The sequence below is a fragment of the Oryza brachyantha genome, chromosome 8 (genome assembly GCF_000231095.2).
Source record: "Oryza brachyantha chromosome 8, ObraRS2, whole genome shotgun sequence".
NCBI lineage: Eukaryota > Viridiplantae > Streptophyta > Magnoliopsida > Poales > Poaceae > Oryza > Oryza brachyantha.
In genome coordinates this window covers 16,682,534-16,707,955 of record NC_023170.2, presented here as the reverse complement: position 1 = coordinate 16,707,955, position 25,422 = coordinate 16,682,534, and the positions used below count along the sequence as shown (strand labels likewise).

General features: G+C 40.2%; 3 protein-coding genes and 1 long non-coding RNA gene across 6 annotated transcripts; 2 read left to right on the top strand and 2 right to left on the bottom strand.

Moving 5' to 3' along the window:
* Positions 1–95: 95 nt before the first annotated feature.
* LOC107304825 lies at positions 96–2,337 on the top strand. Its single transcript, XR_001550873.1, has 3 exons — positions 96–179; positions 285–424; positions 2,253–2,337. It is a non-coding gene; the product is annotated as an uncharacterized LOC107304825 (long non-coding RNA).
* Positions 1,941–17,450, bottom strand: LOC102699614 (nucleotide pyrophosphatase/phosphodiesterase-like). 2 transcript variants are annotated; one of them, XM_015840442.2, is made up of 10 exons: positions 17,174–17,450; positions 5,992–6,083; positions 5,809–5,875; positions 5,565–5,684; positions 4,998–5,244; positions 4,427–4,508; positions 4,131–4,263; positions 3,592–3,797; positions 3,140–3,265; positions 1,941–2,864 (listed from the first exon to the last, which is right to left on the bottom strand). In XM_015840442.2, exons 1-10 carry the CDS (start codon positions 17,375–17,377, stop codon positions 2,249–2,251), a joined length of 1,893 nt encoding a protein of 630 aa, XP_015695928.2. In that variant the 5' UTR covers positions 17,378–17,450; the 3' UTR covers positions 1,941–2,248. The 2 variants fall into 2 exon arrangements, with proteins under 2 accessions (XP_015695928.2, XP_040382523.1); XM_040526589.1 differs by lacking the exon at positions 17,174–17,450 and adding an exon at positions 8,879–9,343.
* Positions 16,084–21,392, top strand: LOC102699333. Of its 2 annotated transcripts, none has more exons than XM_015840443.2 (6): positions 16,084–16,148; positions 19,483–19,700; positions 19,783–19,953; positions 20,318–20,401; positions 20,600–20,719; positions 20,813–21,392. In XM_015840443.2, the coding sequence occupies exons 2-6, from the start codon at positions 19,512–19,514 to the stop codon at positions 20,852–20,854; spliced, it is 606 nt and encodes a 201-aa protein (XP_015695929.1). In that variant the 5' UTR covers positions 16,084–16,148; positions 19,483–19,511; the 3' UTR covers positions 20,855–21,392. The 2 variants fall into 2 exon arrangements, with proteins under 2 accessions (XP_015695929.1, XP_040382525.1); XM_040526591.1 differs by lacking the exon at positions 16,084–16,148 and adding an exon at positions 17,480–17,562.
* On the bottom strand, positions 21,380–25,422 carry LOC102714033 (sulfite oxidase). Its single transcript, XM_006659525.3, has 12 exons — positions 25,255–25,422; positions 24,167–24,282; positions 24,022–24,084; positions 23,906–23,942; positions 23,734–23,815; positions 23,231–23,349; positions 23,061–23,156; positions 22,513–22,623; positions 22,339–22,440; positions 22,115–22,162; positions 21,770–21,985; positions 21,380–21,676 (listed from the first exon to the last, which is right to left on the bottom strand). Exons 1-12 carry the CDS (start codon positions 25,327–25,329, stop codon positions 21,548–21,550), a joined length of 1,194 nt encoding a protein of 397 aa, XP_006659588.1. The 5' UTR covers positions 25,330–25,422; the 3' UTR covers positions 21,380–21,547.

The following is a 25,422-nucleotide window of genomic DNA, read 5'->3' as shown; positions in this document are numbered from 1 at the left end:
GCCGCGAGTGGCTTTAGATGCTGGATTTGCTTGCAAGACAAGTAGCACATACGTGGTTGGTGTCACCACGAGCTGAACAAAGCCTGAAGCTTTGGGAAGAAGAGCCTTGACAGTTGCTTTGCTTTGTTGCTTCTTTATCTTTTCATAATTAACCTCTATAGGTTCAAGAAGTTGAGCAGGTATGGTCTTTTCACGCTTTGTTATATAGTACTCCAATGTAGTGGAAGTGTTAAACAAAAAGATGAGGGTTCTAAGTCATTGTGATGGCTGCTCCCCATCTTCAGCAAATTGAATTCTGGTGACGTCCATCTGCGCCAGAGCTTGCAACTGAAGCCTGCAGACAAATGGGTACTACTTTGTTGGACATGCGGATTGTACTGAGAGCGAAACCCTACTTCGTGATTGCTGGCTCTTTCATGTAAAGGTATGAGATCAATTCCTTACTGGTTGACACTCAACTGCAGACTTAAGAAATACTCCTTCCGTTCTCTCTATACTTAACTGTCACCAAGCAATATTCATATTTAAACTTTGACCATTCGTCGTTTTGGAAAAAAAAAACTTACCTAAATATTTAGATAGATGTCATATTATCGAAATGTATTACATAGTAAACACCAAATAGTACATACTAAACATAAATATTAAAATTTCTTTCATTATAATCTAATCATTTATTAGTTATTAGTGGTTAAGGTTGCAACACTAGCGGTCAACTGTGGCAATTAAAAAGGAACGGAAGGAGTATACATGTAATTCTTGTCTACACAATGCCAGATATTCCCTTCATAATGTACCATGTTTTCATTTTTAGAATCGATGTTTGATCATTAGTCCTATTAAAAAATAATGTAAGCATTCAAAAATATATATCGTGGTTAAAATACTTTTAGGGATAAAACAAGTCACAGAATAAATGATACCTCTATTTTTTTTAATAAGACGAGAAGTTAAAGTATCATACATTTAAATATGGACGGAGTATTATTAATAGCCACAGGATATCAGCTTAAGTTGTTTACGGGAATTTCAGCTTAGGAGCAATTCGGCCTATTCTGTCATTCACTCGTACAGTGCGTCTCCTTGTGTTGGCATGTCACATCGCATTGTGGGACTAATCAATCAGATGTATAGCAATGTCCTGTCTTCACATAAGCAAATAGCATTAAGGTGAAATAGCATAAATCATGAGAATAATATGTCAGTTTGTGGGGTGTCCGGGTTCTTTCAGGCCTTCGGGGCCTGCAAGCTGGGCAGTTGGAGGTTTGCCCGTCCCAAGATCGCGAAAAGAATTTGCACCAATATAAATTTGGTTTATGGCTAACTTTAGCAAACTCTAAGATAAAACTTTTGCCAAAGTAACCGACACCTTTAACCGATACAACATGTTTTGGTGCTGCTGAAATGTAAGTGGTTTGCTACGTAACGTTGACACGATACCGAACTTAACCAACAAAACCAAAACTGTGGTTATGACTTATATGAGAACCCCATGCTCTCCAGTATCCATTCCACCTCCCATTCTCTCCTCTCCTTTTCCTCTCTTCTGGTGCAGCTCTGGTATGATGAGGGTGGAGGACTTGTATCTGTATGTGGCAAGTGGTGATGGTGGGTGAAGGTATAGAGGAGGCACTAGGGGTTTGTTGCTTTGTTTTCCTCATTTGACTGGTCGGCCCCGCGGGTAACCTAATCCAATGAAGTACCTACTTGCACATAAATCTAATCCAAATAAGCCACTACTCCATATTGTAAGAATTTCTAGCTGTGTTTAGATTTATCCATCGATTCATGTATATAATTTATATGTGTCTATATTTATTACTGCTCGTATGAACCTATCGGCACGATAGAATAAATACTTGCAAATACAGGAAAAAACAGGCCGCATAGTTTGTCCACTTGGAAAATGGATAGAGTTCTAGGATGCGAGTACTGGCCTCTTCCAAATCATTTCATGCTTGGGCATTTGTGGGTAAAATACCATCAGTAAAAACAAGCTAGCTGATCAGATTCTCACTAAGAATCCACTACTAGACATTTGTGCCCACGCAGCTGAGCAGTTTTATTGTCAGCACCATCCGCAAGGAAGAGACATGGGCCAAGGGATCGGCCACTACCACACCTGAGAATGGCTGAAAAGGAAAACAGAAGAAGAAGAAACTCGATCAGCCGATCACTCGCAGGCTCTCAGCTGCTAGCTGGATGATGAAGCATCAATACATCCTAATGCCATATCGTTTTTCTTCATTCAGGTGGCGAGCGTGGTGGGGGAGCAGCTGTCGTGCACGCAGCCGAGCACGTCGCGGTAGTCCCTATCGACGGTGAAGGAGTCATACACCTTGCCATCGCTGCTCTTCCTGTACTCGAACAGCAGCGACGAGTGGTTGAACGCGGTGAGCTTGACGAACCCGAAGTCCTGGTCCCTGAAGATGCTCCACCTGGGTATCTCCGAGGTGTAGCCCGACAGGTGGCTGCCGCCGCCGCCGGCGACGACGAAGATGGTGCCCTTCATGGTGCCCGAGTAGTGGCTCCTCTCGCTGGAGACGCACTGGCTCTGGTACAGCGGGCACGTGCGCTCGTAGTTGTGGACGTGGCCGAAGAATGCCACGTCGACGCGGTGCTTCTGCCACAGCTTCTGCAGGCTCTCCCTCCCCTCCGGCTCCTCGAAGGAGCCCTGGTTGGCGTACCACCAGTTGGAGGAGTAGCCCAGCACGCGATGTGCCGCGAAGATCAGCCATGGCTGGTGCTTCCGGTCCACCGTCGACAAGCACTGCTCGATGAACCTGTACTGCTCGGTCCCCTGCCTCCAGTCATGCTCCGAGTCCGCGATGCAGAACCGGAACATCCCATAGTCCACCTTGTACCTGTCATCATGCATTCCCCAGTAAGTTCAAGTCCAAGGAAAAATTGTAAGGATGCTATTATAATTTTATAAATTGAAGATATGTCATCCTGACCTACATGTTATTGACTCATACGGGTGTGATATGTCATTGAGATACCAATGACATATCGCTAACTTTGTAAAATTATAATGACACGTTTACAAATTTTCCGTAGGTCAACCATTGATGGATTAGAACGGTAAACAATCTCAACAATTTAGCGTACAGAGGAGCAGAGTTGTGCCGCGACATACCAGAAGTTGGCCCGGTTCTCGGCCGGGTAGTAGTACATGGTCTCAGCAGGGACGCCGCACTCGCCGCCGGAGTCCTCGACGTCGAAGAAACCTCCGGTGTTGGGCCAGTCCCTCTCATGGTTGCCGCTGCATCAATCGATCAACATGGATGATATATATATTCATACATAATAGGTGATTGTTTGGCTTTTTTATGAATGATATATTTGTAAACAAAAGATAGTCTGTGAATAAAAACTTTATATATGTAATCTTAGCGGTCTAAAAACCAAGACTGAAAAAACAAATTTAGGTGAAAAAACCCAAAAATTAACTTTAAATTTAAGATTAAAAATTAAAATTTTGGTTTATAAGCATAAACAGAATTGCAAATGCAAAGATAGGGGTTGATGCCTGCAGGTTTCTTCAGTTGTCTGAACATTGCATATGCAACACATAGGCGCAGTTCATACCTTGCAATCATGTAGGGCTTCTTGGCGGTGATGGGAGCCACCTGGGCAGTGAACTGATCCCACTGGGAGATGTAGCCATTGGCGTAGGGAAGATCACCGATGTGGAACACAATGTCGTAGTTGTCCAGATCCTCAACCAGCCTGTCTGTCGTGTTCAGAGATCCTGGCTGGTAGTTGGCAAACTCGTTTGATCCGTCCCTCTCCGCCTGAAATTATTCTGACTTGTTAGCAAATTACACTAGATAATATGTGTATAGTTGTCAGAATGCATTGCACACTAATCATTCACGCACTTCTTCAGATTATAGGCTATACCAAAATGAGTACTAATAATTTGGTCTTGATCTATATTGGATCAAGTTTTACACGCTATTTTTTTGTTTCTGCTTATATTTATAAGATAAAATTAAAATTCTCGACCTTAAATTTGAAGTTGATTTTAGAGTTTTTCACCGAAGTTGATTTTATTCATAAATTATTTTTTTGTTTGCAAATATGTTGTTTGGCTTTTTAATCATCCCCTTAAATCAAAATTTCACCTTTCCCATGTCGCCAAAGACGATGATGCGTTGCAGCGAGTTCTGGCCAGGGAACGGTGGCGCCCGGAAAGTGTAGGGCTTTGCCCACACGATCGATCCATCAGATAGTTCATGCCCAATCTTGTAGTAATACCTGAATCATGTGATACACACAACAAGTTCTGAATATATAATTGCTCATCATGATCTCACTTGAGTAATACCACTGCTTCTGCAGTAATCACCGCGTGATCATATCAAAGATTGTTTTACACTAGTAAATACAAGGATTGATAGTGTGTGGCAGTGGAACTCACTCTTTGTTGGGCCACAGGTCCCTCATGAAAGCTGTGTGGATGAAGCCGGGGTCTCTCCACCCAACTGTGCGTGCAGGCTCACCTGAAACACTCGCATGCCACAACTGTGTCAGTGTCCCTTACTCTCATGAGAAATACTCCCTTTGATAATAAATATTTGTGGTTTTATTCTTTTCTTCTGTTTATGTTTATAGGCCAAAATTTAAATTTTTAACCTTAACTTTAGAGTTGTTTTAAGAGTTTTCTTATAGCTTATTTTTCCGCATCGCTAACATGTATGTAAAATTTTTATCCATAGCTTTTTTTATTTGCAAATATGTCGGTTCTGGTTTTCTCCCAAAAGGCAAAACGATGACTACCTCAATGTTTGGAACAACACCTGGTTGAAACTTTGACATCAGTTCTTTTAGTAGAATAAGTTCATAAAATCCAATAAATTTACCATGTTGTGATAGTACAGATACACTTTCTTTATTTAAACTGAGCATTTGATAACCTGGGGGATTATACCATTATTATCGCATAATTGAAAGAAACGGTGATCGATCGATGTGCATGCCAACGTACGTACCACACATGCTGCCACGGTTGAAGGTGAGCGTGCCGGCGGCGGTGCGGGTGGGAGCAGCGGCGGCGCCGGCGCCGGCGCCGGAGACGACCATGCCCCACTCCACGAACGGGTACGCCTCGCTGATGTCGTAGCCGCTCGTCCATGTCACCGTCATCTCGTCGTAGGATTTGCCCTGCGCGAGGCGAGGGAAGACGGGCGCCTTGGGGTTCTTGAACGAGATCGCCTCCGACACCGCCACCAGCTTAGGCTGCAATGCATCCCATGCACGCACAAACATCACCGCCCATTATTCAGAGCTCATGCCAATTGCATCAGCATCAATTGCTTAGCTTCATCAAGATTCAGACTTCAGAGTTGATGCATCGAATTGCATCAAGATCAATGCTTGAGCAATTTTAACATCCTTTAGAAAGTACTGGAAGATACTGTATTTTTTGTTACAAAATTTAATATCTTCAGTTATTTTGTATCTTTAGGTATAAAAAATCTAACAGTAATTTTTGTTAACCAGATGTATTTTCTCAGGGATATTTTCTTAAGAACGGTAAAATCGCTCCTAATGCTTACGTTGTCGAGACCTCCAGTGAACAAGGCGAAGGAGAAGTCGTAGCGCTGGTTGATGAGCTGGAACTGGATGCTTCCTTTTCCCCAGTACAGATAGTTCGCCGAGTAGTTGGCAAATTGATACTGCGATATGCATAACCAAGATGAAATTCAGGTTCGTCAGAAATGTTGCAGATTTGTAAAAATTGCTGCATATATGCCGTGGGATCAACAAATTAATCAAGGCCCAGAGAAGCAAATTGATCACCTTTATAGGTGCTGTGCAGAGCAGCGGCTCGCCGGGGTACCTGGAAGGGTTAGGGCACGAGCCAGAGCTGCACAAGTGATACACTGACGTCACATGATGTATAGGCAATACATCTCTTCTAAATATTATACTCTAAGTGAAAGAAAAATTGAAAGGATTAACTAATTAGTTAGTTATTAGTACATGAAATCGGCTGGAGAGAAGACGGCAATCCAGTCGTCAGCGGAAGAGTTTGTCCGGCCGTATTTCACAGTGACCCATTCGGTGTCCTCTCCCTGTCAGATACACACAGCTCCAAATCTTAGTAGCGTCGAAAAAAAAACTTGGATATTAGGGAATGACCTAATATCAATTAATTAGGTAGAAGTGAGACTTTCAACCCAGACTGGCTAGCCCACCATCTTGTAAAGCGAGCCAGAAGACTCCCGGGTGTTTCTCTCGTGGCGTTCAGCATGCGAAATAATTAATGCAGATCACAGATCACAACATGATTGATGCAATATTTTCTTACAAAGCCAATATTTCGTACTTAATTAGTAGGACACGCCACCAAATTCAAGAAAAAAAAACAGACGTTGTAGTTCTATCAATTCTAGAAAATGAAATGTTTCATCACTTGGTCTAATATTTCAACTCACTAGAAAGATGAAACATTTCAAAGAGACGCAGCATTAAACAAAAAACTAAATGCGGCATCGGTAGAAACGGCGCTCGGTTGGTCGAAAATAAACTTTATTTAATCAAGTGAATTATGAATTATTTAATGCCAACTATTATAAGACACATACATAATTTATAAAACATTTAAATTCTCTATCTATATAACTAAGATATAAACGGTAGAACACAGTAGCACTTGTACGAAAACCACGCTCGATCAGTTGCAAACCTACACCTTCCCAGGGTCCTCGGACTGTGGGTAAATCATCCAATTCTTATTAAATTATATTATATTAATTAGTATATAAGTATAAAAATTAGATAATTAGTACGTATTAAATCCCTGATAATTTCTATTTTGGGTTTACCAATGCGCTCAATCAATAGTAAATTTAGGTGACTGTTTTGGCCCCAAACTAAACAATCCCAATGGGCCCAAGTTGAAGCACAAGATCCAACAGTAAAGGGAATAAATCGATGCTAGATGCTCGCTAGGTGCTCGTTAATTAAAGAGACAAAGTCATGGTCTGCTACCTCTGATTGGTTTTACTGAGTGTGACAGTCTGACAGAGTACCAAATTAAGCTGATCCAGTCAAGTAGTAATATGGTAAATTATCCCCTAGCAACTTGCACACGCTGACCTTGATGCTTCATTCATGCTAAGATCGATGCATTATAATACTTTAGTATAGTACGTATACTCCATCAATCTTGTAAAGACTCCGAACCTAGCGTGCTTTGTTGTTGTTATTAATATTTGATAGTTTCAATAGAATAGTGTTTTGTATCCATTTCGATGAAAACAATTTTTTTGTCAACCTAGAAAAAAATATGCAACCTCAATAGTTAATTTAGAGCTCCAAACCAAACCAACCCTACAACTTTAAAACAAAAGTTGATAAATTAAACTAAAATGTTTATAATTAATAAAAAATATTATGAAATGGCAGTTAACATGTGGTTAAGGGGTATTAAAGAGATAAAAGTTGGAGTGTGAAAAATAGTCTTTTGGATGGAGGGAGTATTATCGTCAGTATTGTTCCACTATACAACTTTATATAAGGACAAGTTCAGTTTTCTTTTCTTAAATAAGATTTTTTTAGTACTAGACAGTAGGGAGGTCGTTGCATTTAAACACCTTATCTTTTTGTTTTTCTTAAGCTTATACATCACCAATTTGAATTTTTAACCTTAAATCTAGAGTTATTTTATGATTTGAGTAAAGTATATGGCCGATCCTTAGACTTGTGGCGCGGTTACACTTAGGTCCAATGCATATTTAGGTACATGAACTTGTTTTAATGTATCATCCAGGTCCATGAATTTGTTTTAATGTATCATCCAGGTCTATGAACTGGTTTTAATGTACCAGGTCTATAATTTTAGACGTTAAAACGAGTTTATGGATTTATACGTGTATTTTCTAAGTTTATAAATTAAATGATATTGTATCATAAGTTTAAGGACCGGTCATATAGTTTACTCTTATGATTTTTTTTAATCAAAGATCTCTCCCTGTGTGCTTTGCTGACCAGCCAAATGTGCATGTCAGTACAGCCAACTGTCACTGTCTCCCAGATAATATCTTGCTGCTAGTACTACTCATGCAAGTGTCTACAGCTATGCCCCGATGAAAAATTAATGGGGATCGATTTGGACCATATTATGGCCCTTGTCGTTTTCTTTTGTATTTTTATGGGCATGTTTTATACTCACTTTAGCCTACAAAACGACTTTATTAGGATGAATATTGACATATATAGCACTTGTCCAGATGTATTCTTAGAAGTAGTTTATTTTTTCTGAAATGGAGGAGTATGTTATTAAATGTGTTTCTTTACAGTAGTTTTGTATAAAAGTTCTCTATCTAATCCTTTAAGAATTAAGAGAATGTTTTTAATTTTGCAGCAATTAAATCATTCATTAATATATCCTCAAACAACTATGAAAAAATTAGCTAACACTTGGATCCTTCGATCTCGGCTAATCTTAAACGTGTGTAGGACCCCCTTTGGACTAAGGATAACTCTCCGGTATATTTTACTGTCAGTGTTACTACCATAGAAAAATGTATTTTTTATACTTAGTTAATTACTTGATTACCCGTATTTTGTAATTTTATTTTTTTGCAATGAAGATCACAGTAAAAAGATGATATTACTCATTCAAATTTCTACTGCATCTAATATGTTGATAGTATAATTTAATAACAGTCGTCTAATAAAAATATATTAATGATATGGATTAAATTATACTACCAGTAAATACACTGGAGTCAACTCCTCGAACTAAATAGCTTAATTAATTTGAGTGTTGTGAACCTGAGGTATCTATGGTTCCGAGACGATTTTAATCACTTATCTCTGAAAGCTGATGGATCATGGCCGGCGCTGGCCAGTGTGTACGTACCTGCTCGCCGAGCAACGCCGGCGTCGCCGTGACGTACGCCGCGGCGTCCATGTCGACGGTGGCCTTGTGGACGGCGATCTTGGACAGCGGCTGGAACCCTTCCAACGGCGGCGACGACGACACGCTCGCCGCCGTAGCCAGCAGCAGCGCGGCCACCGCCGCCGCCATTGCCTGCACCACGCCGCCTCTCTTCCTCCCCATCGTGCTCACTCTGGCTAGCCGGCCGGCGAGGTGGTTCAATCAGCTAGCTGTGTGTGTGTGTTGGGATATGATTCGCCATGGCGGCCATGGCCGTGGTCTACCTATATAGTATCACAAAATTGGGCAGCGGTGGAGGGCACACGCATGCACACAGTGGTCCGCACTAAATTATTCTCACGCGTGGAGCACGTACTCTGCTTAGGCGCCGTGGAATTATTAAAAATTTATGGGAGACCTATCACATCGACGTATACGGTCATATACATTTAAAGTATTAAACATAGTTTAATTATAAAACAAATTTCAGATTCCGCCTTAAAACCGCGAGACGAATCTTTTGAGTCTAATTAATCTGTCATTAGCTGGTTATTATAACACTTATAGGTAATCATGTACTAATTAAGCTTAAAAAATTCGTCTCATGATTTTCCTCATAAGTATGTAATTAGTTTTAATATTCATGTACATTTAATGTTTTATTTAGGTCTCCAAAAATTCGATGTGATTTTTTGGGAAAAATTTTTGGAGCTAAACAAGGCTTTAATTAATTTGGAGCTAGCCTGTCATGCCTTTTGTTTTTCTTTTAATTTGTCTCCTATAGACAAGGGTTTTGTTCGGTTCGGAGAAAAAACAAATGATTAAAAGTGCTAAAGATTATTTCTCGTGAGTGTTATTTGGTTTCTATAGATAGGGAAGTTAAAGAATCTTTTCGTAAGTTTTGGAGGTAAACATAGAAAAAAAATTTCATCCAATTAAGACACTTGGAAAAGTTTAAATTAGTTGATACGTGCGCATCCATTTATATTCCTACTGTTTCCTATTCTTATGTATTAAAATTTCACCAAACCGAATAAGCCATCGAGTTATCAGCTTGGTATCTTTGGAATAAACGGAGATCTAGTATAGGGATGATATTGGCTGATATAATTATTTGTGTGATTAGTACATGAAAGACGTACTACGCAAAGCATCATCGCAAATGCGTCTTTTTTTAATTAACAAATGCTTATACAAGAGATGGATGTTCAATGATAAATTTGTGAAAGTCGCTAAATTTATTGGGTTAATTCCCAACAGAAAAATTAATTGTAGGAGAGCACAACTTAATTAGAAATTTGAGACAACGCTTACTTATTAAAATAATTTTTAGGTTGTGTAAAGTAGGTGCATAACCTAAAATTATAACTCCAGTAACTATGGTGTAGCAGATCAAATATGATTGTGATTGGCACTTAAACGAAATTATATTTATTTTGAAAACACTCTCATATGTGACCATTTTAGAATGCATGCTATTTTCATTTTACAAATTTCAGATTATTTTAGTGTGCTTTTCTAAACTACTAAACAATACGATTTTTTAGTAAAAACTTTCATATAAAAATTGCTTAGAATACCTTTTGAAACAGCTTGTTTAACTTTCTATTAAATTTATACCCCTAAGATATTATCAGAAAAGCATACAAATTATCATCTAGCCATCCATTTGGCTCTCTCAAACTGCAGTGATTAGTATGAGAAAGATATTGTGTTCCATTCGAATTAATAATATTAAGGGTGTCTTTCGTTTGGATGGGATAGTGTTGGTTATGTTTATTTTTTTTACATGACGGTTTTATATACGCATTTCTAAGGAATGAGAGGTGTGGTTCATATGTACGTGTGAGAGTGAGGTGTTGGATTGGTTTGCCATTTTCAAAAATGAATCTAACTCTTATGTTGGGGAATATTCTATTTGGAAGAAAGTAACCATTAAAAAACTTTAGCCCCTCTTTTTATAAACCTATGGTTAAAAATTTAGTGAAGGCGTAGGAGGTCTCCATGGTATTAGAATCGGTAGTGGGGTCAGAGACCCCCTAGCAAGGTAAAATCCGCCGCTAGAAATATTATATTTTAGGGATATTACATCCCACAGGTCCCTAGGCCAAACATCTTGAAAAATGTGCGTAGTCCCATTGAATCCATTCAATCAAATACATGCTAATGATGACTAAAATGATCACATTAAGGCCAGACTCAATGCTCAATTTCACTACACAGTTTTCAAAACAGCTATCTTGATGGAACGATACATGAAACAGTTACTCACAGTGTAATATTTTATTGTACCATTTTCAAAGCTAAATAAAGCATTTAATTACTACTGAAAGTTTAATTGCATACAGAGAGTGTTAGATTGCATGAAACGCCTGCTTCTTAATGCAAGTTTCACTATGTTACCAAGAACTTGGTAACGGTGCCTAAATGTTTCATGGCCATGAAACTAATCTCCTCTCTCTCCTCATAGATTCATACAAATATTCTCTTTTGTGCTAATGTATCACATAATTAATGCACATAATATCTTCATAAAACCTTCATTTCATTGAGACTGGCTTAATGTTAGAAGCAAGAAGAGTGCATACCAATTATAATGTCGTTGAGATGGATCTATATGCAATATAAATATGATAGAAAAAACATGTGGAAGTCTTATACAAATCCAATTTAGTTAGATTGGTTCCTCAATTATTGCACTTAATTTATAATATCGGTACGTACTGAACTCGATCATCCTCAATTATTGCAGCAAGTCAGCTGATTCGGTTCACTGAAAGTTTGGACGCTCGTTTTTCTCCCATTTTTTTTAATGAAGATGCAAGATCACGCCTTTCTCGATACTAGTTTATAAGATTTTAATTTGCTAACTTTTGTCGTTGTCAATTACTCTACAAATCACGTGGATTTGGTTAAGTTGCCCGGCTGCCCAGACTAGCTCGATCGTCGCTACAAGATTTTTTTATTTATATACCTTTCTTATTAAAATAAAAATAGATTTTTGTTTAAAAACATTACAAAACTAGACCCAACATCGAGCTAGTGGTGATATATATAAAACAGACACTGTATGTCGGATATATCCGACGTGCCAAACACTTGTTGGCATCAGGTAGACGGGCGGCCAATGGTGCTCGCCATATTTGCATGTGCCCCCATTAACATCCACCTATTGTATGATTTAATCGGAGCAGAGGGCCACCTGAAAAATGTTTCCACTCATGAGCGCTTGAGAGAGGGGATGATTGTGCAGACAACCTCCTATGTGGATAAAACGCCCACTAGGAGGGAGTTAAGAAAGCCACCTTTAAAATCTCCAATCCCTCTTCTCTCAAGCATTTATAACTTACCATAAGCATTTGTCATGTTGGATATATCGACCACTAACTTTGCATTTTTTTAAAGAACTATTTATGTTAATTTTTAATTAAATTATATAAACAGAAAATCTATAGTACATCAGGTTTGGCTAGGACTTGATAGGTCATAGGGGTGGATCCAAGTTGATGATATTGTCTTCTTACCCCTCTTCTTTTTCCCCTCCTTCCTCTCTCTCTGACTCCGTGTTGGATTCGTCCCTTGATAGACCTTTGCAATAAAATTTGTAATTTCTAGTTGAATCATGGGCTAATGCTACAAATATGTAATCTCCTACGGTGATTCAAACAAGTTATCAACACATACATACTGCCATACCTCACGAAGATAGAAGTAATGTTTCACCTAGGTTATGTAAATATCACATGGTACCACGGTCTTTTAGCTGGTTGTCAAAGGTGGTGGCGGTCTCCCTCAACTTAATACCTATCGTCTATAGTAAATTTCACCATCTTCTGATCCCTCTTCCTCCCTCTCACCGTGTTTCACCGCTAGGAGAGAATGGGAGAGAGGTTGGGACTCCTAGCACTTCTAGTAGTTTTTTTTCTAGTTGTAGGGTTAGTTGGGTTTTCCAATCCGTCGAGGTCTCTCCTGTAGTGGTAGGTCCTTTATCCGAGGTGGTTTTTGATGTCGACACCAACCACCCTCGTCCCAGCACTGTAGGTGGTTCTAGATTTTCATGAGTGAAGGTAGCATCGGTCATAGTCTCCAACCTCTCCTGTGAGCTTGTTCCAAGGGTGACGCTCTTCATTTGGTCTATGGTAGAAGAGCTTCAAGAGGCACCTGATGATTTTAAAACAAGCTAAGCAAACCTCAAACTCCCATACGGGGTTCATTGCATCTTTCTTTGTGATTTCTTCTTGCTCTACTGGTATCATAGATCAGGGTTAAGCCTCATGCTACCATCTTCAAGTTTCAGTGGAAATCCTCTATGGTATGTCCGAAATTTCTTTGCTCATGCCACCATCTTTATCTCCATATGTACGAGGCCCCTCCTAGGCTCATGTGGCGGCTCAATCAATTGCAACATACCTTGATTCATCCTCTGTAGAAGCCAGAATTGAAAACCTCGTTGTTGTTGATGCGGTCTACAGAAGGAGAAGGGCTCAATTGCTTTTCCTATTTCTTTATAGGTCCTTTTTTTTTGCAAATTATTGCTCCAAGCTGTAATTTTCGCACTGTACATAGGCTTTTATACAAAACTAGTTGTACGCTAGCTCATAATTGTGTTGCTTGCACTGTGATCTCTCATGTATTATGTAGAACCTCTTCGTTTATATAAAATACATGAGTCTTCAAAAAAATAGTCTTTTAGCTCACCATGGCTAGTCATCCAATCTCAACTCCAACCCACTTCTCGGTGCCACTGTTACGGAGAAGCTGGCCAAGGAAAAGTATGCCATCTAGTTGGCATGGTCCCTCACGAAAATATATAGATCATGCCAAGAAGTCGAGGGGCATCTTGATGGTAAGACCGCAACCCTCGATGCAGAAATCGACCCACGATAAGTAGACTAAACCATTAAATTCTCCATCCTAGTATTTAAAACCTGGTTCTCTATGGACTAGCAGGTGCTTGGCTTCCACTTCTTATCTCTCTCAAGAAATAAGTATCCCAAGTCATCGTTGAATGTCAGCTACACAAGCATGTAAGACCATGGATGATATCTACACCTCCCATATTTGGTACATTGATAGACCTCCTTCTCATCGGTGAAACCCTAGAGTGTGACCTCCTTAAGGGTTACCGAGAGTTTGGCCAACTCAAACACCGTGCTCAAGGAAAACCTATGGTCAGTGGACAGGAGGTAGCGTGGGAGGCGACATGGATAAGTACACTGATCGTTTTCTTGTCATTCTTACCTAGTTAAAGTGTACGATAATAGTCTGTTGACATTGAAAATGACAACAATGTATCACACAAAAAAGCATGGGAGTTACTCTAAGACCACTCCAGTGCAGGACCTAAATTCTTAGATTGATGGGTATGACAGTCAGTTTGATCCTATAACTGACAAGATATAACACAGAAAAAACAGTTAAACCTAAACCACTATATATCAGCCGGATAGCCAATACCGTTTCAAGACCCTAGCCGATGAACTAGTCGATCGACTTTACAGGAATTTCATGAGTATAGGCAAAAATATGCCCAATCGGCTGAATCAGGAGTAGGATAATTACCAAATAGCTCAATCAATGCATCAATCTTAAAAGATCGGACTTAATCGAGATAGTCTCAAAATTAATCGGTCGATCGGACCAATCTGATGCTTACTGCATGCACAGTCAATAGCCGATAGGGGACTAAACATGGAATTTGAGATAAACTGGATTGCTATAGCAACTACTAATGCGGAACAATAATGGCTAAACACATACATGCTCGCGCTAGACCTAGAAGATCGGACTAAACCAAGACAGTTCAGATCTAAACGTAATCATGCACGAAATCAGTAAACACTGCAATGTATGAGTAATCGAATACCAAACCACATAATTCATCGATTTATTTACTAATCTTAGCCGATCGGACAAGCTCCTATAGCCGGACTGAACCAAACTTACATAAATCAGACCTAACCGAGACAGTATGCAGTCAAGCACAATATAACTATAGGAAACAGAAGATTGATAAGTTTAATAAATAAACTGATGGATTACTTAAGATAATGCTAGCTAAGACTTCAGCGATAAGCCCTCACAAGTACTCGATCCAATCTGACGATACAAATCCAGTCAACTAGATTGATCAGACTAAACCAAGATAGAATCAAGTTGAATAGATTCATATCGACGAATCGAATAGAGAACCTGTGAGGACTTGATCGAGAACCTATTACTACTTCAAACTAAGAGCAGATCAAAGCAATAACAAGCCTCAGATAAGCCATCGACCAGCTAGGCAGGAGATCGAACTAAATCGAGACAGTCATGTTCTAGCCGATCGATGGGTTGACGAACACGAATTTACATTGCGAGGCTAACAAACCTCGCGTCGAGAGCTCGCTCTGTCAAAAAGATTGGCGATGCGCCAAAGTTGAATAGATAAACTGATTGTTGTCTTTACAAAGCTACGAGATAGCCTATTTATATCCCGGAATCTAACTAACCTAATCGGATATAGATCCGTGTTAATAACTAACCTATTACACTCGGACTCTAATTAGATATAAGATCCTAAACAAACTATAAGATAAAAACAAAACTAATTTACATGAACTTTGACTAGTTTCGAATCTATCTCCAAGCTTTTGGACACAATTGGACTCCAATCTTTGCTCGATTCAAACTCTATCGGCTAAATTCGTATCTTCTTCAGTCTATTCTTTCAGCCGATTCCCCTTTTCCTGTCCGACGCGGTCTCTAATCGTGCATTAATCCATAATGGCAATTTTCCAAAATCTGGCGCTAACACATATCCCCCCAATTTTAGAATAATTCATTGTTTCGAAATTTTCTCTGTTGTAACCGATTTCCGCTATCGGATCATTTCTGTTTTAACCATCTTCCATCATCGGCTCAACTGTTGTTCCAACGGTACAGTTAACGGCCTCCCTGTTTCCACGTACTGTGCTAATGGTCGTCTTCCCATTGGCTTGCTTTATAAGTTTCCACCCTTTTTCAGACTTAGCCATTCTCACAATTGCTTTCATCTCCTTCCCCGAGCTCTTGCAACCCTCTCGCGCACTCCTTGCACTCGCTGCGCCAAGCTTTCCTCGCTCAAGATCATCATAACCGTCGGAGCGCACCTCCGTTCCGCGTAAGGGGATTCCGCCATCTTCTTCATCGACTCCGTCGCTGCATCAAGTTTTCGTCGATGCCAATGTCTTCATCCACTTCGTCAGCTGACACCCCCTACGAAGTCCCAGAGGTAACTCTTTTGCCCTGCTCCATTTTCACTTTCCGCCATTGCATGCTCTGTTTGGGTTTACTGTTTAGCATTTTCACCGCTCAATTTTCATTCTATTCCATATTGATTTGATATGCTATAGTACTTCATCGGCTAGGCAATGCTTAACTATTATGCCCCTTTCCTTTTTCCAGGAATTCAAACTCCTGCTTCTTTTCTTAATATAGCACCAACTCTTGTTGGCTTCGGTTTCAAATAAAACGCCTATACCTTATCAAAATTCCATAAAACCAAAACACTCTGTGTGACAGCGTTGTCTTGCCACACAAGTATACGTTGGTAGCGTGTTCAAAAAGTTTATACGGTAAAAATATTTTTCTTCGGGTTTAGTAATAAAATTATTTATTAAAAATATTTAAAATATAAAAGAATTTTGGAATCAAGCCGATACAATTAAAAACCACCTACTTGCACACCTGATCGATCTTGATGCTTTCATGCTAAAAATGCACGACGTATATATTAAGAGTTTTTTTACCATTTAAAAATTCATCTTAAGATAACATATTTTGTAGGGTATAAATTATGTACCTCTTTAAATACTAAATATGAGTATATCGAGATATATATTAAAAATTTAGTACTCTTCACTTTTGTCAAGAATCATAAAACTTCTCGTATATCGATCGCCTACTCCAGTCAACAACGTTTATGATCTGACGTATACGCTGATGATAGGTAAGATCGATCAGATTTTTCTTTTTAACACGTAAATGTCTAGGCGGCTAGGCCTGAGATATTTTCCGGATGCAGTGCACGAGCCGAGTTAGCTACAACTACCACCTCGCGTTTGCAGATATTTTTCTTGCTGAAAAATGCAGTACTGGTCAGCTACATTAATTGCTTTCGCTTAGCATAATTAAATTGTTCTGAGAATGCAATAAGAGGTTAGTTGCATATTTTTCTTCTCTTCGCAATTGCAAATCGACATGGTTTCGAATTAGGCAAATTAATTTGTCTGGGCTGATCGATAATAGCGTGTATACCTGCTCGCCGAGCAACGCCGGCGTCGCCCTGACGTACGCCGAGCCGTCCAGGTCGACGGTGGCCTTGTGGACGGCGATCTTGGACAGCGGCTGGAACCCTTCCAGCGGCGACGCGCCGCCGCTCGCCGCGGTGGCCAACGCCACCAGCGCGGCCACCACCATTGATGCCACGCCGCCTTCTCGCGCTCTCCTCCCCATGATCATCAGTGGCTTAATGTATTCTATCCAACTAGGGCAACTAATTCTCTCCTGCGTCGTGAGAAATTAAGCTGGATGGTTTATTGGATGGCCATGGCTGGTGATCTATATATACATATATATACAACCAGGAGATGAGCCAAGATGGGTGCATTGGTCGATCTGCATTAAATTAACTACATGAATACACCGTACGTTGCTGCCAGAGAACTATGAGTTCTAAAATTTTTTCTTACTTACTGTATGAACATTTTTTATATGTTTATATATTTTTATGTCTTTATCTATTATCCATAGTTATGAATGATGGGGCTGTATGGTGTGCCTTTTGGGGAAATGGATGCGATTTACACTTTTGATGAGTCATGCAAAGGATAAAAACAATTGAGATGATGTGAAGAGATGCAATTTACACCCTTGATGTATTATCCTAAAGAGATACAGTTTACACCCTTAATGTATCATCTTAAGATTAAAAACAATTAAGGTGATATGGCTCTACGAGAGAAGAGAGAATTAACATTAGTGGTTACTGAGCGTTCAGATTAGATCCAATGGCTAAGATTTATAGGTGACGTGGCTCAACCAAAATTCAGAAAAAAAGATAACCTAGATGCCGCATCACGTTCCCTGTTTTGTTTTGTTTTGTTTTTTCAGCACTTTTAGTCCGATAATTTTCAGTTCACGACGCTTGTAAGCTCGTTTTTTTTGCTTTTTATAAGCATAAGCGAAATGACTTACTACTGACTGAAAGATAATATATGCGTAAACTTTTATATAAATGTTTTTAGCTATCTAAAACTAGAGACTAAAAATTAAACTACGAAGAAAACCGCAAAATTGACTCTAAATTTATATTTTCAAATTTAAATTTTGGCTTATAAATATAAACATAAGAAAAAGATGAAGGCTCGAGAAAATTGCCACAAACTTGAAAAGCACTCCCTATATTTTATACTATAAGATTTTGTTGGCCATAGTTAGATTTATTTATATTGATGTATATATATTAAATATGTCTCTAAATTCAACATTATCCATATCCAAAGGTTAGAGCACATTATAAAATGAAACGGAACACGATATTTGGTGGCGAATTTAAGCAGGGTAGTCATCTAAAAGTGCACATTCCTAAGCCTGAAATCTAGGGTTGGGCAAATTCACCAAAAACTGAACCAAAAACTGAACATGATAACCGAAACCGAAAACCGAAATAACCATGATAACCGAAACCGAAAACCGAAATAACTGGTTATTTCAGTTTTTGGTTTTTAAATCGGGTTTGAAAATTAATTATTTTGGTTTTTGGTTTTTTAATCAGTTTTTATTTTTAAAAAACCGAAATTACCAAATTAACTGAACTAACACCTCGCTAGTCTGTATTATGTAAGTTACAGCCTAGCCCAGCCCAATAGGCAAGTGTAAATATGCGATGTAATCTCTACTCCTAGGTCTCCTTCAGTGTGTCTGTAACTATCGGTCTATATTTAATACTCCTAATTAACGTCTAAATATCCAATGTGATAAGAGATTAAAAAAGTCACTGGATCCAAAATAGGATGTGTTGTGCATCTATAGATGTACGTGTACGGATGTGTATAGTTCGACAGGTGGCTGCCACCACCACCGGCAACAACATGGATGGTGCGCCCTTCATGGTGCAGGGGTAGAGGCTCCTCTCAGACACTGGATACACATTGGCTCCCATCATTTCGGAGTTGCGTTGCCTATAAGCTAAAATTTAAATTTTTAAACTTAATTTTAGACTTGATATTTGGTTTACAACTTTTGTTTTTGAGTCACTATAGACACGCATATAAAAATTTTAACTGTAAATTATTTATCATTTAAAAAACGTGTTTTCATTTTTCATTCTAAAAAGCGAAACGATTGGACCATTGGCTCTGATAGAGTGGGTATGTGCGCTTGTACTTATGAACATTGACTCTGGTAGAGTGGCCTATGGGCCTTGTATACTCCCTCCGGTGGCTAGTGGGCCTGTACATCTTATAGCGGGGGGAGATTTCCAGCCCATCATAACTCATAAACGGCCCATTTATTTTCCGGCCCACCAACAATCACGCGGCCCTTTTAACCTTTTCTTCTCCCAGGCGGCGCCGGCGGCAGAATCCGGCCGGTGATGGAGGCGACGGCGACGGCGCTGTGGGGGCACAACCACCTCCCGCTCCTGGCGCGCGCGTCCTCCAAGGAGTCCGTGGAGTACATCCTGCAGGCGCTCTGGCGCACCCGCCGCACCGGCCTCGACGCCGCCGACCGCGCCGTCGTCCGCGACATGCTCCAGCTCGCCTCCGACGCCGAGCTCGACCCCGTCCGTAACCTATCCCCCCCCTCCCGCGCCGCGGCGTTCTGCGCGCTCGCCTGTAACTGATCTCCCCCCACCTCTCTTGTAGCTGCTGGTGTGCCTCAGGATACTGATTCGCAGATGCGTCCATGACAACATTGGGAAGGACGAGGTCGCCAAGCTCTTCCCCGAGGAGGTGTCGCCGGAGCTGCAGAGGCTGATCACCTTGCTCCTGCAGAAGTTTCAGGCGGAGTGGCAAGAGGATACTGCAAAGGATCAGGTAAAAAATCAGCAAGTTCTAGCTCACTGGCCTCTTTGCTTGTGTGATTATACGCCTCACCGTTTCGCTTATGCTTATCAGCGATCAAAGAATAATTTATGGGCAAAACCTATATATATGTGTACTTAACTATTTAAAAAAATGCTGAAAATAAACTACGATGAAAAAACATCAAAATCAGCTTAAGAAATAATTGCTCTATCTAATGTTTACCTAGTGTGCAGTGCAGCGTCCGAATCAGAGAGTCTAAGCTCTCCCTAGGCAATGGTTGGCATTGAATCAGTATGAAGATAAAAATGTGCTTGCTGGTCATTATTGACAGAAGGATTGTTTCTTGTTTTTGACTCAGTCGGTTGTTTCGTAGGCATCTGTAGCGCAACCGGAAACAACAGAATGCGCTTCAAATCAAAACCAAGATACAACAGAGCAGCCTGCTGCTGGTGCTGAGGTATGCTTGAAACAATTATTTTCCTGTGATATGTGTCATTTTGTTATAATTTTGCTTAAAGTTTCATTCCATATGTCCATTGACTATGCTTCCAACTTTTTTTCTTTTGTGAAATCAACTTCAATTGTTTAGCTGAAGTTCAATCAGATTGCCTGGGATGCATGACCCGATGTTGTGTAAAAATTGTCTTTCTTGCAGCTTCGGAACGGTGCAAGATCATCAGCTGTGGAAAAAGAGCTGAAGGTTCAGTTAACCAAGGATACTTTAGACAAAATGCTCAAGGATATGTACTCAATCAATAACCAAGTGTCCACCGCTGTGAGTTGGCCAATCTCTTTTTTCTCCTGCAGTTACAAATTTCTGCGGTTCCTAGATTCTTTCTTCTGAATGTTTTCTCGCATACTTTCGCAGGGCAATGCCGATGGACATGAAGAGGCAGCAGAATGCTCTTAGGAAAATACTGGTGCTTGTCATTTTAGCTTCAGCTCCAGTGAAATTCTGCAGCTGCAAAACTGTCGGTAGCTAGCATCATGTGTCTAGCTGCATCCTTATAATTTTTCCCCTAGGACAGTTTGGTCTAGGTTATGATCGCTGCAACCATTCCATTCACCCTAAGGAGTAAATGTAAGTTCTCTTTTTTAGAAAAGAAAAAAAGGCATTGTAGAAGTTAGTAGGTGATTCATCTGTAATCTAAATCCATTGGTAGTATCAGCGTCATCGCATGCTGAAATCCTTACCCTTCCACATCGTGGTGTATGTACTTCAGTATTTGTTCACACATCCTGAGTTGTTTTACCACATGGATTAATGGAACGCTGGCCATGTTACTTCCAAGCAGCAGCTGCTTTGTATACTTTCAGGCTTACAAGATACCAGTGCTTGGTATTACGCCCAAAATTGCATTTCGTCTCATATCGTCAGCCAACAAGTGCAGCTGTACAGAACACTTTATAGGGCACACACAAGTTCAGACCACCACCAGCACCACGATTCCAACATAGTAGTTCTCTAGTACAGGTTTATTAGAGTCTTGCGAGAATCATTGAATGCTGCAATAACTATTATTATTCCAGTAAAAAGCTATTATTATTCCGGGACACTAAGGTTCTTGATTTCTCATTCCAAGCACTCGGCAATGTACTTGTTTCACATTTTGGATCTTCCCACACACGAGGAATTTTGTATTTTAATCCGATGCCAAGACGTGTTGAGAATTCCTCTCAGGTTCCATATGTCCGCCACGTTTTCGGGCTGAACATTTGCTGCTGAGTCCACCTGTATCACACAGAGGATGCATTTTCAGGCATGTGTGCAAAGCGCAAAATATTTGGTTAAACAGTGCAGCAGTTAGTGGTGGATAGAGCTTACCGCCTTAGCTACTATCTCAGCATTAGCTGGAATATCTAAAGTAGCCTCAAAGAGAACCCATGCCCACTTATCACTTTGAGGTCCATCAGATATGTACGGCACATTGCTTTTCTGGTATCTATGAGCTTCGACCCATGTTTTACCCCCATCGACAGATATATCAACTCTCTCAATGCCACGGCCACCACCTGAAACCGCATACCCAGCAATCCTAGCCTGCATGGAGAGGTACCGGTCCATAAATTCCCATTTCCAAATGTAACCACTGCTGAATGTGGTATATACAATTAAGGCCACAATTGCAAGGTTAACATACATACATTATGGAATAAAAACAATACTAACCTTCCCTTCTTTGATGACATCTACATCCTCCAGGGTACAAATAGCAGACTGCTTAATAAAAAGAACAGGTTATGATAAGATATCTGGAAAGGCAGAAACCTAGCTTACTACTTCATTAAAAGATGCAAAAGAAAACGAAAAGAGGCTTAAAACACTGCCAGCTGCTTGCAGTAGTTTTAGCAAATTAAATTAGTGTAAGAAAAATGAATGGTAACGTAATACACCTGTACAGGAAAATCCATTTGCGGCCTCCTAGTTGACCAATTAATATTGTCCCAGTCTACGGAAGGTGGAAACATCTTGTAATCTTTTTGCATAAAGAACCCCTGATCGATAACAGTAATCAGTGTTGAGTCTGGAAATTGTGATAAGGTACTGAACTGAAACTTTCAGTTAACCTGGCATTCTTCTTTGATTATGTTGATACTATCAAGCCATTTTACAGAACGTGCACCAATAACCCCTGGTACAACAACACGAAGTGGGTACCCATGGTCACGGTTTAGGGTCTGTACATATCATAGGTCCACATTAGAGAGCCAGCAGAAGAAAGTTAGCAAAAGAACATATGTGCCTCCAGATTCCATGTAGATTGTCACTATTTTTCAGATCTAGTGCACCAGTATTTGACAAGAAGTCCCACATTATTTTGCCATAGGCTCGGTTGGTGTAAGAAAGGTGCTGCTGGTGGATATTGATATTTAGTAATAAATATTTCAGGTGTTGCTTGTGTACTAACCAAATTAATAAATGATATTTCTCAAGATAGGTAACTTTGAATAAATAATGTGTCACAGTGTCAGGCTATATTTTGATGGATTAATAGCGTCAACTTGAAAACGAGAACGAAGTGAAAAATCAAACAAAAGCTATCTGGAAAATCAATAAGCTTCATATGGGAAGTTATCATTTTCAATTAATAAAAGAAAAATCAATGTTATTTCACCTCTCCATTCATTTCATATGCAAGTAACACATCAGCATCAGGATCTGTTGCCTGCTTTAGTGGAATTGATGCCTTATAAGGACCACCTTTTTCTTCCTGAAATACAGCTATTGAGATTAGCTAGGTAAGATAAAGGAACTGCAGGTTGATGAACAGACTAACATACTCACTTTGCACCTGTCGACACTGACAAACTCAACATGCTTGCCTCCTAAAGATGTGACTGAACTGAGCTTAGGTATTCCAACTAGTTCAAGGACATCAGAGAGCTTTGCTCCTCCCCATGTTGCTGGGACAATACAAAAGATTAAAATATAGTTTAGTTGTTATAACAACAAAGTTCATCCATTTTTACAGAGAAATTTATGTATGATATAAGAATCACCAAGCAGGGTGTGCCAATGCAGGAAAAACGAAAACGCATTATAGTATGTAAAATCATAGAACCATGAAACAAAACTATGCTAGACCTAGCTAAAGAGAGAGTATTCCTTGCAAGTCACTCCAATCATATGATTATTTCTCCATAATTCATGCTGTACAGAATGTGCAGTATCTTCTGGACATCAGTTATGAGTAGCATACACTAGCATGAGTGCGTCAAATTGCCTTTCTAGAACCTTAAAAACAATACATGAGAATACATACTGAATAAACATGGAGCATTTCTTACCATTACCAAGAGCAGATATGTCCCACCCAACACCCCTCACTTTCCGTACCTTACTCATCGCAGTCCTCCTATTGCCTGCACACTACAAATACCAACATAGTATTGTTCTGTTACTAATTATGTTTAAGTTAGGTTACAGAAAAAAGTTAGGGGAGGAGCATTTGTGCCAAACCTGTAGTGTTGCAGTTACATCATACTTTGGGAGGCTCCTGCATGAGAAGTTTACATCAATTCTTAAAAGAAGAGTATTTTTTATGTTATAACATTTTACAGAATGAAGTACTTTACCTAATTTCAGCCATAGATAGATGAATTTGCTTGTTGACAAGACCAGTGATGGAAACACTATATCTGTTAATTCAGTCATACTGGAAAAGGTAAGTTTTGTGACAAAAACATAATGATAAACAAAGACATAGTTTCCGGTGACAACCTTGAGAGGTCATCCACGATTGGTATTGGTCCATGGTTTCTCTTGTAGAACAAATCAACTGGGGTGATATAAGATGAAACTAATGCGGATCGATGAGGCTCAGCATTAAATGGCTCCTGCCAAACAAACAGTTAAAGTAATATAAGACTTGCTAACTATAATATATACCACACACTGATCTATGAGAGAACATATAGAAAATCAAGTTGGAGTGTTCTTTCCCTCACGTATTTATCCTATTCAGCGAAGTATCTATTGGCTGGTGATGTAATAGACTATAGCATGGATCAACATCACAATTTGAATGAAGTTCAGACTTTGAAGATTATACTGAAGATAAAATGTAGCTTGTCTGTTTCTTAACTTTTTTTAAGAATCAGTCTGTTGTCTGCGATACCTGCTGACTAAGGACAATAGTAAAAGTATCCAAGTGGACTCCATAAGGAATCGACAAATGTAATCGCGCTCTCCATCGAAGTTATTCTGAAATATACCAGGAAAACAGAAAAATCGCGAACTTCCTTACTTTGAGATTTAGGATTCAATTCCTGGTCATTGTAAAATTCGGAAGGGACTCCTTCTCCGAGAGAAAAAGAAAAACGATTAAACAGAACAATTCATGAATCGCCGATGCTAATCTACACAGCAGACAACACAAGGCTCGCAGCGGCAGCCTGTATTACACCCGAGTGAATTGGAGCGATGAACGTCAACCTAATCCCAAACCCACTCCCGATCGCTTAAGCCGGGAAATGGAGAATCAGATGCCCATTTGTACGATGAGCACACGCTCCGCCACGAATCGACTGTACAAGCTACCAGCCAGCAGTCACTGTATTGTACGGAATGGGGGACGCCGCGATTCCGGCGATCCAGCGACAGCGGCGTGGGGGCGGCGAACCCGATAGCCGGACCGTCCAGCCGCGCCGCCGCCGCGGATCCTCCCCCGATCCAAGGTGGCGAAACGCGCATGCAAGCCCGACCCGAGAAGGCAACTACCCAACGCAACCGAACAAGGTCGATAGAGAGTGATTTCACGAAGAGAGAGAGAGAGAGAGAGCGGCAGAGAGGCGGGTGAGCGTACGTACCTTGGAGTTGACCTTGAGCGCCGGGTGGCGGGGCGGCTCGTCGGAGTAGCTCGCCGGCGCGGTGAGGCCCGGCATCTGGGAGCTCCGGTGGGGGAAGGCGATGCGAGCGCGAGGGATGGATGGTTGGGTGTGTGTGTGGTGCCGATCGACTCGGCCGGCAAGGCGGCA

Excerpts from the sequence above, each read along its gene's own strand:
- LOC102714033 (XM_006659525.3), bottom strand. The coding sequence starts at position 25,329 with ATGCCGGGCCTCACCGCGCCGGCGAGCTACTCCGACGAGCCGCCCCGC. Across the intron at positions 23,816-23,905 it reads ATGTAACTGCAACACTACAG|TGTGCAGGCAATAGGAGGAC; the intron begins GTTTGGCACAAA and ends TGGTATTTGTAG. Across the intron at positions 21,986-22,114 it reads ATGTCATCAAAGAAGGGAAG|GCTAGGATTGCTGGGTATGC; the intron begins GTTAGTATTGTT and ends CTCTCCATGCAG.
- LOC102699333 (XM_015840443.2), top strand. The coding sequence starts at position 19,512 with ATGGAGGCGACGGCGACGGCGCTGTGGGGGCACAACCACCTCCCGCTC. Across the intron at positions 20,402-20,599 it reads AGCCTGCTGCTGGTGCTGAG|CTTCGGAACGGTGCAAGATC; the intron begins GTATGCTTGAAA and ends TCTTTCTTGCAG. Across the intron at positions 20,720-20,812 it reads ATAACCAAGTGTCCACCGCT|GGCAATGCCGATGGACATGA; the intron begins GTGAGTTGGCCA and ends ATACTTTCGCAG.
- LOC102699614 (XM_015840442.2), bottom strand. The coding sequence starts at position 17,377 with ATGATCATGGGGAGGAGAGCGCGAGAAGGCGGCGTGGCATCAATGGTG. Across the intron at positions 5,876-5,991 it reads TTCTCTCCAGCCGATTTCAT|CTCTGGCTCGTGCCCTAACC; the intron begins GTACTAATAACT and ends TCACTTGTGCAG. Across the intron at positions 3,266-3,591 it reads AAGCCCTACATGATTGCAAG|CGGCAACCATGAGAGGGACT; the intron begins GTATGAACTGCG and ends CGATTGATGCAG.